The 12077-nt window shown below is 41.5% G+C and overlaps 1 protein-coding gene across 1 annotated transcript in view; it reads left to right on the forward strand.

The window, feature by feature from the left end:
* Window positions 1–8417, forward strand: part of LOC143291128 (dyslexia-associated protein KIAA0319-like) — a 54821-nt gene extending 46404 nt beyond the window's left edge. The window contains exons 18-20 of the mRNA XM_076600768.1: window positions 278–374; window positions 2560–2669; window positions 3553–8417. Of these exons, the coding sequence (XP_076456883.1) occupies window positions 278–374; window positions 2560–2669; window positions 3553–3710 (365 nt within the window). The 3' untranslated portion in view covers window positions 3711–8417. The remainder of the gene's footprint in view (window positions 1–277; window positions 375–2559; window positions 2670–3552) is intronic.
* The last annotated feature ends 3660 nt before the right edge of the window (window positions 8418–12077 follow it).

Below are 12077 nucleotides of genomic sequence, written 5' to 3' on the forward strand. Positions count from 1 at the left end.
TGGAAAATGCTATTCCATTCTGTCGTCCGAATCCGAAATACATTTTATGTAGGAATGCTCACGCATTCCGTCATCCGGAGAGAGTCAGTGTTCATATATCTACACAAGCTCACAAGGTCTTGTCACTACATTGGGTTTATACAAAGGTCAGTAATCTGCACCTTTTTTTTTGTTGTTGTTGTTGTTGATAAACACCAGATGTGGTGTAGCATGTATGGATCAGTCCACACCTCCTTGACAGTAAAACTGAAACTTGTTTGTTTCCGTGCTGTTTCAGCGTGGAGCGTGATATACTTTGTGGTGGCATGCCTGGGGGTGGTCGCAGGGCTGGCTGGGTGCGTGTGGGCTGTGGTCTGCTGCTGTCAGGCCTGCAGGTAAAACGACAGCCCCCAGCTTTTGCTTCAGTGTGACGGGCTTTGGAGCTCAGAACCCTCAGACTGTAGGCCAAACACTTGAAAAGTTTTAACCATTCAGTTTATTGCACCCATCACACACGCACACACACACACACACACACAGATATAGATAGAGCTTCAAGAATATGCGCTGTAGCAAAACGTCTTACTAGAATTAATAAATAAATGTATATATTTGTGTGTGTATGTGTGTGTGTGTGTATATATATATATATACGCACAAATATATACATTTATTTATATATACATATATATGTGTGTGTGTGTATACATTTTTTATTGTTTACTTTGTACAAGCATGCATCCTTCAGTCTTGAAAGAAGAGTTGTTGTCTGGGTAATGTTTCTGGCACACTGTTGGTTGCGGCTTAAAACAGGCCTGCTCGTGAATGACAGGCAGTCTCTGTTTATTTATTCCTTTGTTTTCAGTTTGTCTGTGTGTTCATGTGTGTGTGTGTGTGTGTGTGCATGTGATTGCAGGGTTGGAATTTAGCGGGTGCCCGGGGGCAAATGCTACGAAAAGTTGACTCAGGCACGCAAATTTTCTGTCGAAAAGTGCCCAGTTGGCACTCAAAAACTGATACAGGCAAAAGAAAATCAATTAAAATGCACACCAAGAAAGGAAGCCTGAATGCCATCACTCCAAATGTAAAGTGTCGTCTGCTGCAGCTCGCTTCGCTGAGCAGCATGTTTGCGTGTGCGCGATCAGATGTTGACGCTAGTGGCGCATCAGCGACGAACGATGTTTCCCATCTTCAGTGTTGAAAGAAAAGCTTCGAAACAGTGACGAAAGCTCAGTGTGACAAAAAGAATAAACAGCAGGAGTACGAATCAAATCGCCAGCACGTGTACAATGAAGCCTGGCAGAAAGACTTTCCTTGGCACATTTTATTTCGTTTTATTATGCTGGCACCCAGACCCACAATTGGGCACTCAAATGTTTTGTCCAGAGTGCCCGACTGGCACTCAAAAAAGAGAGTTAAATTCGAACGCAGGATTGTGTGTGTGTGAGAGAGAGAGAGAGAGAGAGAGAGAGAATGTGTGTGCATGTCTTTGGGAATGTTTTGACATTTGTGTGTCAGTACATGAGTGTGTTTGTGTCTGTGAGTGAGTGCATCATATTATGTGCTGTTTTATTCATGGTCAGGTGAGGGACTTGAGTATTAGTATGCATGTAATTTCAAGCGGAGGACAGATATTTATGAAACTGAACCTTTTGCGGCAGTGAAGCCCGATGGATCAAGTCTGAACACTTTTGAAGCTGCCTTGGGGTTTTGGTGCAAGTTTTATTGTGACCAGGTCTCAGGTGATGTCGGCAAAGATCAGGAGAGTTCTGAAGATTCTGAGGTTGTACAAACACTAGCCAACAGAGACTTACACCACACCGCCTGATTCGCAGCCTTTATGATGGATATCACTACGGGTTATTACGAGGCTGCAGTGCAGATTCAAACAAGGATGTTCGACGGGCGCAATAGCCGAGTGGTTAAAGCGTTGGACTGTCAGTCTGAGGGTCCTGGGTTCGAATCACAGTGACGGCGCCTGGTGGGTAAAGGGTGGAGATTTTTACGATCTCCCAGGTCAACATATGTGCAGACCTGCTAGTGCCTGAACCCCCTTCATGTGTATATGCAAGCAGAAGATCAAATACGCACGTTAAAGATCCTGTAATCCATGTCAGCGTTCGGTGGGTTATGGAAACAAGAACATACCCAGCATGCACACCCCAGAAAACGGAGTATGGCTGCCTACATGGCGGGGTAAAAAAAATGGTCATACACGTAAAAGCCCACTCGTGTGCATACGAGTGAATGCAGAAGAAGAAGAAACAAGGATGTTGTTGGCACTGTTCTGCATCATTTTTTTGCCAAAGATGGCTGTTAGTGGAGTCGACTATCTCTCACAGTCACACACACACTAGTGCAGACATGCACACACATAGATACCTTTCCAGTTGTCTTCCAAAAAAGACCCACAATGCACAGACAGTGAAACACTACTAAATGGGCACTATAGCGAATACAGGTCTTAGGGACGTGAGAGGTAGATAGGGGAGTACTGCTGTTTACTTGAATCAAAATCTAACAGTTTTTTTTTTTAAGTCTGCTGTCATGGAACTACACTTAAACCATGCATCTTTGCAGATGTTCAGAAAAGTCTAAAAGACGACGTGACAGACGTCGCTACGGGTTATTACAAGACAGTGATGACGAGGAGGATGAAGAAAAAGACATCATGGAACTTCTTCCAAGAGGTGAGAGACCCCTTTACTTTCTTTCGTTGGCATGGCCCACCCGTTTCTTCTTCACCACACTTGATTTCACCAGTGAGCTTTTGTCGGCCTGTGGCCCAGCTTTTTAGGCAGCCATACTCTGTTTTCAGGAGGTTGGTTCCTGGCTGTTTACGTAAGTTAACGAAATCTACAAATCAAATCACAGAGTCGAACTTTGTCGCTGGAAGGAGTTGTGTGTGTGTGTGTGTGTGTGTGTGTGTGCATCAGTGCTTGTGAACATGTGCATTGGGATGTGTGGGTGTGTGCACAAATGATCAAAGTCTGTGTCTTTCAACAATATAAAACCAGTAATTAGCTGTTACATCAAACTCAGTAAACTGAAAATACGGTATAGTTTTATTCCAGGTAGTCATTTTTTTCTATTTCCTTTAATTCTCTTCTGTATTTCTTTCTTTCTCTCTACCTTTCTGTCCTTTTTCTGTGTGGGATATTTTTCTGTGTCAGTTTTTTTCATTTCTGCCTGTCTTTAACACTTTGAGTGCCCCAAGACGAACATTTCCATCCATGTCATTGTAGGAATTTTCCTATCATAAAATCATTAGATTCATGTGAAATGGTCATAACTGAACAGTGTGTTCATTTCCTTTCAGGAAAGTTTAGTTACATATACTTTCTTTCAGTAGATTACATGCTGGAATTTTTTTAAATATAATTTATTACCCTCTGTGACCAAAACATCCCGTGGCAAATACTTAGCACTGCGAATGATATAGGCATGGCACTGAAAGGGTTAAAACTATGCATGCTGAGCTTCAGAATGATGTGGGAAAAGTTTTAGGAAAAAGTTTTGAAATGGTTCAAGAAATGGAACGAAGAAGCTTTCATTGCTGCTTTCAAACCGCAGGAAAAGCCCACAAGAGCATCATAATGATGTCGGAGTCGGACTGGTCGAGCGAGGAGGAGACGCTGTTCGTCACCAAGAAAGTGAGCAACGGTCATGTCAAAACCGACAGCAGTGGTGTCACAGCCAGCCAGCAACAGAGCGACAAGCAGGGCACATAGTGACTGGGGTTTGTTTTTGTTTTTTTTGTTGTTTTTTTTTTCCATCAAAGCCATTATTCAGTTTGTCTGTTTATTTATCTGTTTATTCATTTATGTCTTTGTTGATGTGATGACTGGTATTGTATGGCGGTCTGTCTGTCCTTTGACATTGGTTGGGGTTTTGCGCTGAGAGGGAGAGAATGAGGAAAGGACGTAAAAGAGCGGATCAAAGAAATGGACATGCACACATATTCACAAGCTTGGCGCGCATGCACGCAGGTGCACACAGGGTGAACACTCAGAAACGTGTGCACGCGCGCGCACGTGCACACACACACGCACACACACACACATGACAGACTTAACCCTTTCACCGCCAGTCGGTTTAGAGTGCAAAATTCCCTTGTGCTATAAACACAGAAATATGGTGTCTAGGAATAGCTGGGGATTCCCCCTGTGATGTGTAGAAAATATGGCCTATCCTACCACCGAACATAAAGAGCTCATGGATAACAGACCCATGATCTGGTCACCTTTCAGTGACTTGGGTCCTCTACCTAGCTGCTGTATAAATGCGAGTTTGGCAGTGAAAGGGTTAAGTCAAACTCCAAAGGTACTCATTTGCTTTGGAAACAGTAAACGAAACAAAACTGGAGGCGATGTTCACTGATAAGCTCTCGTAAGCCCTTTCGCTGGTGAAAAAAAAAAAGAAAAGAAGAAAAAGATAGAATTGGAACTGAAGGAGGAAAGAGTGATTGTTGTCAACCAGTGAAACATGTGAACAGTTGTACATGGTGTTTTGCAGTAGGATTGAAACAGGTGCGTGGATGTGTGTTTGCGCGTGAGTTGGTGTGCGTGTGTTTGTGTGTGTGTGTGCGTGCGCGTGTGTGTGTGTACATGCATGCATGTGTGTGTCCATTTGAAACAGTATATACATGTATTTGCTGGTTCAAGTTTATCAAAGAAATGAAGGGTAACCCAAACATGCTCACTCACTTATGTGAGTATATTAGTATGTGTGTGTTCATGTGGTGAGAAAAGCTTAATATTTTTGACAAGTGTGTGCATGCATGTGTGTCGGTGTGAGTTTGCGTATGCATGCATTATGATAAGAAGCAATGGAAAATCAAATAAACAGTATTACTAGTTTTTGTGATACCAGTCAACACAGGAAGTGTAGCTTTATCACAAGCCATCTGCCACCCATCGCTGTTGTTGAATGTCATAATGATATCAGTTTTATGTGCATTAACTGTATGAAACAGCAGTACCAGTCTATGACCTCTCTTGGACTTATGTGCTGGTTACATACATTGTACAGTTTTCTTCTTCACGAAGAGGATATTCTTTTAACATTGCCACTTTTGCTGGCTTGGGGCAGATCTATGTGTCCTGTCTTAATGGTAAATGTTAGGGTGAGGTTTCATATGTCACTGTAAGAAAAAAAGGGAATTGTTTTAGAGCTATGCAATTATTGCTATATGGTAATGTTTTGTTTATAATGTTGTATAACAATCTCTGTGTTTATTGAGACCACAAGCTGTCTTTTTTTTTCTTTTTTTCCCCTCTCTGTAACACACAGAGCTCTACAGGGCAAGAAAAAAAAAGATGCACTTGCTGCCTAAAGGGAGAATTGATAGACAGGGAGTGACATTTACATGACAGCCTCTTTCCACCCCAAGTATTATAAAGAATGGCACTGCCACAAGTCTGCTACTGCCATCTCAGTATTAAATCGCAACACAGTAATTGGTAGACCTACCTCCAGTAGACCTATCTCCAGTTTGACCTTAGTCAGTTTCTGCGTATTTCTGTTTCTCCCACCCATCTCCCAGTTTGTACAGGAGAGCAGACGAAACAGATGTTAGTTTATAGTCACGATGATGGATGAAGTTAACTTCTCACAAATGAAGATAACTATGACAAGAGAGGCAAGGCCTTCAAGACTCACTTGTGATACACTTTTAAAAAAAAAACCCAAGCTTTTTATGTATTGAGTATAATTACAAAATGTAATGTTTAAGATGAGAAAGATCAGTTTAAAGCAAATTAAGTCCCCTAGCATTAATTACAGAGTAATTTCCCTTTTTTAACTATCTGCACCAAAACGTTTGCAAAACAAATAAAACTTCCATGCTTAGCAAAAGAAGTTCCTGTATGAACAAAAAATGAAAATAATGACTGCTCTTTTTGTTGGGTCAGAATATCAGATCAAAGTGCCAAGTTTAGAGAATACAAAAAATATAAATATACATGTAACAGTAAATGCAGTTTGCATATAATTAGGCTTTATTTTTTATTTTTTTGCGCTGATCCCAGAGGTGTAATATTGTTTTAAACAAGATGACTGGAAAGAACTGAATTTTTCCTATTTTTATGCCTAATTTGGTGTCAACTGACAAAGTATTTGCAGAGAAAATGTCAATGTTAAAGTTTACCACAGACACACACACACACACACACACACAGACAACCGAACACCGGGTTAAAACATAGACTCACTTCACCATCTTCACAGGCTCTTGAGCAGGTATGGACTGGACCTGTGGTTACCTGGCTGCAAAGCACCTTCCTCACTGTTAACAAACCGGCTCACTGACAGTTTTTTTTCCGCTTTAGATCTCACCGCGTACACCTTGGCCCACCTGTGATATGATCATTTTGTATATTCAATGCAAGCACCACTGTGTGCACATGAAATCCAATCAGTTTGTTCCGTTCATGATCACTGTTTGTTCTGTTCGTGATCACTGTGAAGTACATTATCCATCAAGATTTGAAGTTCAGGATCTGCAATTTTCTAGGGTGCTTTCAGTCATGTTGCAAAGACTGACGTACATGTGCATCGCCCCCTCTGGACCATGTTGCTGTTCTTCTTTGTGTCTTATGTGGTGTTAACTCACTCCGGACGACTAGTTCTCTCCCTTGCTTTTCCCTACAGATGACCCATTTGCTAGGGTTAGGAAAAAAAATCACAAAAAATACAAAACGTAAAGTAACTGAATGAAACTCACTGTACTTGACTCACTGACCCCTCTCCTCACATCTTGTGAACGCCCATCTCCCTCCCTCTTCACTGCTCTCAGAAGCTGAATCACAATCAGTACCTACTTGCTGGCAGCTTTCTTCACTACAGATACTTTATTCAAAGTCTTCATCATCCTCGTCGATGTCGAAACCTTCAGTTTGAAGCATTTCAGTCACTTCAGCAGTGGTAAAAGCCGCTGTCATGATCTAGTTTGCTCCAAAAATTTCCACTTGTATCGCCTGCGACGCCATTTTCAATACGTGTGCAGATTAGCTTGTCGTGTGGGGTCCTGAACTCGCTGGCTCGCTGTGGAGTGTGTTGTTACGGAATCTCATTAAGAAACTTTCCATTTGACCCTTGACACGTTCGCATGCCCGGTGTAGCTGCAATTTTTATGCTACCCCATGAGGAAAACGTGGAAAAAATTTTAATTGTCGAAACCGCTATAGCGTTCCATCGTCCGGAACGCTACCTTACGTCAGGAACTCTATAATGTTTCATCGTCCCGAGTGAGTTAATCTCATTACATTGATAAGCCCTGAAGTGTCCTTTGTCGTCAGCTGAGTGACAAAAAACACTGCTGATTAATTGTATTGATTATATGGGCTGGGGTTGTTGTTGGTTTTTTTGTTCTCCGGCCCTGTGTATTTTTTAATCACTTAATTTTTTGTTGTTTTCCAGTTGTTCTCTAACCCAGCTGGTTATTGTTTTGAAACTGGTGACTGTCCATGTGCTTCATCAGTAAAATCCATCTGGTGATTGTCATTGTGCTAGCTGACACAATAGTTGATCTATTGTATGAAAATGTAACTGATTTCACTATCATTATGCTTATTAATGTTGCGGTTGAACTTTTGTTTGAATGTGACTTCCTTCACTGTTACCATGCTGATGGATATGATGGTTGATCTTTTCTTTGAATGTGACCTACCTACATTATTATTATGCTAATTGACATGATGGTTTATCTTTTGTTTAAATGTGACTGCCATTGCTGTTATAGTTGATGGTCAAACCACAGTCCACAGTATAGGGCATATTTTAAACCAGTATGTCTTCCACATTTTCGGAAATGTATTGTTTCCTGTTTATACATGAACACATGCAATTTGTTTGGATATTATTTATCTCATTCATGTTCAGACCTATATCAGCTGCTTATGTGCCATCAGTGTGTTAAACCATTATGTTATCAAGCTGATTTCTGAATTCTGTGTCTGTTGGCTGGATGACTGGCTGATTGATTGGAAGACTGTGTGGGAGTGGGTGTGGTTTGGGGTGGGTGGTGCATTGTATGCAGGTTAACTCACTCAGTACGGCCAGTCCTCTCTTCTCCTCTACACAGACCCTTCAGATGTCCAGTGGGTGTCTGAATGACCCAACCTTTAGCTTCCGTCATCAGAATTGTGGTATTCTTTGTCAACATTCACCTCTTCAGTATAAGAGCCTTCCGCTTGCAATATTTTGATGATGGTAATTGGCGTGAAACGCTGTTAACGTCGTCTCTTTCGCCGTTCGTATGGAGAGAGTTAAGGTTGTTTTTGGAGAGCACTGGGCTGTGCTTTCTTTCTTTCCATCTTTCTTTTCGGTTGTCTTCTTTCTGCCTTGTGGTTTTTTTCTTTCCTTTTCATGAGTCTGTTCCTCTGGGCGCTCAGGAAAAAAAAACAACAGAAGAAGATAATAATTATGTTAGATCCTGTGTTTTTGGATGTATGCATGCAGGCAATAAAGGTTTGAACATGTCCTCACAAACTGAAGCGTTGTTGATGGTAGTGGGTGATGGAGTTAGTGTTAACGTTTTATTACAGAAACTGTCTGTGTAAACACTCTCTTAGTCACTGATTTATTTGTATCATTTATGGCTGCATCTCACAGCTTAGAAACATATATATATATATGTACATTGCAAGACCTCACAATAAAATTTCAGTGTGTGTGTGTGTTTGTGTGCATGTTTATGTCAAATCTGCCATAAGGCTCAACACTCAGCTTATATCAGTGATTGACAGAAGTTTACAGTTTGTCCAACATCAAGGTGAGAGCTCCATGATCCATGGTTTCTCCACTGCATTGGGAATTTGTTTTACGGCTTAGTCTTTTGTGGAGGACTTTGACTCTCAAACAAGGAGGCAAGATTGCACTGGCTCTTAGTGCTGCAGGCTTGGGGGCTAGCTGGCCTTTGGGGACCATCCCAGTGCATACTATCCTAAAGCCCCCTTGGCCAAGAGAGTTGGGATGTAACTTGTAAGTTAAATAATAGCTGTGTAAATGATGAAACTGTTGGTACTCCATGTACAGTTTCCAAGTAAGTAACCTGATGAGAATTTTCTGGCACAGACACCCAACCACAAAGACAGGCAATGTATCCATCCGTTGATTAGTCCATCCAGTCATGCATCAATCCTTACATACCCACATATTAGCCTACATGTATATATGTGCAGATTTGGCTGTGTTCTGATGGATTTGATGATTGACGTGAAGGTAGACAATCCTACTGAGATTGCCAAAAAAAAAAAAAACACCCACAAATGAACAAACAAAACAAATAAATGAATTTGCCTTTTTTCTGTTGTAACATGCAATAATAATAATGAAAACACTGCTATATGTGAAAACCACTCGGGCTAATCAACGCAACAGTTGGCCCTACACACAAATATTATTATTTTGTCACTCAGTACTCGCATAATTTCTCTCTCTCTCGCTCTATGAAACAAATCAAGAATAGAATAAGCAAAAAGCTTACTGACACACACAGGGTCACACAATCTCCATCGCTCAGATGTACCTATTTCTCATTGTTACCTGAGTGAGTCATAGTGAAAGAGAGATGTCGGTGAAAGCTAATCAACACATAACATGGTCTCATATTGACATTCAGTGTTTGCTCATTGCTTGCTTCAGACAATAGCTACCTCAGCGACTATAATCTATGCACAGCAACTGCACCAATTGGCTGTATGCTTTAAGAGGTGCACCGCAAACGTGTTTGAAGGTGAGAACACATTAGAACTGGTCTATGTGCCAAAGTTCTGATTGACTGGTGCATTGATTTTGCAAATCAGTGGAACAAACCCGGACAAGCAAAGAAAACAGTGCCTACCAGAATGTTGCGGGCATTTGAACACTGTCTAGCAATTCTTCAGCCCTTGTCAAATACCCAGATAACAGGTCTGGTGTGATGATAGTACCAGCACATTAATGGTGTTAGCCTTGCCACAATGATATTTTAGCACTGGCATGATGATGTTAGCACTACCAATGTAGTGATGTTAGCACTGTCACAATGGTGTCAGCACTGGCACAGTGATGGTGCTAACACTGACATGCTGTTAGCACTGGTGCAGTGATATCTAGCAGTGCCACAATGATGATATTAGCGCTGCAATTATTGTGTTTGCACTGCCACATTGATGTTAGCACTGCTGCAATGATGGTGTTAGCACAACTGGTTAGCGCTGTCACAAAGATGTTAGCACTGCCACAATTGTGTTAGTATTGCCACGATGATGTTAATTAGAACTGTCACAATGATGTTAGCACTGCCACAATGATTGTGCAGAATGATGATGTCAACACTGCCACAGTGATGTTAACACTGCGACAATAATGATGTTAGCACTGCCAAAATGATGATGTTAACACTACCACAATGATGATGTTAACACTGCCACAATGATGATGTTAGCACTGCCTCAATGATGATGTTAACACTGCCACAGTGATGATGTCAACACTGCCACAGTGATGTTAACACTGCCACAATGATGATGTTAGCACTGCCACAATGATGATGTTAGCACTGCCATGTTAGCACTGCCCCAATGATGATGTTAGCACTGCCAAAATGATGATCTTAGCACTGCCACAATGATGATGTTAGCACTGCCACAATGATGATGTTAGCACTGCCACAATGATGATGTTAGCACTGCCACAATGATGTTAACACTGCCACAATGATGATGTTAGCACTGCCACAATGATGATGCTAGCACTCCCACAATAATGATGTTAGCACTGCCACAGTAATGATGTTAGCACTGCCACAATGATGATGTTAGCACTGCCATGTTAGCACTGCCACAATAGTGTTAGCACTGCCCCAATGATGATGCTAGCACTGCCACAAATGATGATGTTAGCACTGCCACAATGATGATGTTAGCACTGCCACAATGATGATGTTAGCACTGCCACAGTAATGATGTTAGCACTGCCATGTTAGCACTGCCCCAATGATGATGTTAGCACTGCCAAAATGATGATCTTAGCACTGCCACAATGATGATGTTGATGTTAGCACTGCCAAAATGATGATGTTAACACTGCCACAATGATAATGTTAACACTGCCACAATGATGATGTCAACACTGCCACAGTGATGTTAACACTGCCACAATGATGATGTTGATGTTAGCACTGCGACAATGATGATGCTAGCACTGCCACAATGATAATGTTGATGTTAGCACTGCCAAAATGATGATGTTAACACTGCCACAATGATAATGTTAGCACTGCCACAATGATGTTAGCACTGCCACAATGATGGTGCCAACACTGCCACAGTGATGTTAACACTGCGACAATAATGATGTTAGCACTGCCACAATGATGATGTTAGCACTGCCACAATGATGATGTTAGCACTGCCACAGTGATGATGTTAGCACTGCCACAATGATGATGTTAGCACTGCCATAATGGTGTTAGCACTGCCCCAATGATGGTGCCAACACTGCCACAATGATCTTAACACTGCGACAATAATGATGTTAGCACTGCCAAAATGATGATGTTAGCACTGCCACATTGATGATGTTAGCACTGCCACAATGACGTTAGCACTGCCACAATGATAATGTTAGCACTGCCACAATGATGTTAGCACTGCCACAATGATGGTGCCAACACTGCCACAGTGATGTTAACACTGCGACAATAATGATGTTAGCACTGCCACATTGATGATGTTAGCACTGCCACAATGACGTTAGCACTGCCACAATGATGACCCATGTTAGCACTGCCACAATGATGATATTAGCACTGTCATAATGATGATGTGAGCACTGACACGGTGATGTTAGCACCAGAACAACGATTGTTTTGCAACACTAAGATGAACACAGTTGAGGTGAGTTCAGTGATTCTCAGTTTTCTATAAGCACAATAACAAATCATTTAGCAACACTGGTTGAGTTGAGTGGGGAGTGAACAAAGTTGACTCTTTTGAGTCATAAAGATGTAGTGACAGACTCACATTGCTGAAAAGAAACAAACAAGAACATAAAACAATAACAATAATGATAAATAAAAGGAGTGGAAAAACAAAGCGGTAAGCGATAATTTA

Source organism: Babylonia areolata, chromosome 16, assembly GCF_041734735.1.
Source record: "Babylonia areolata isolate BAREFJ2019XMU chromosome 16, ASM4173473v1, whole genome shotgun sequence".
NCBI lineage: Eukaryota > Metazoa > Mollusca > Gastropoda > Neogastropoda > Buccinidae > Babylonia > Babylonia areolata.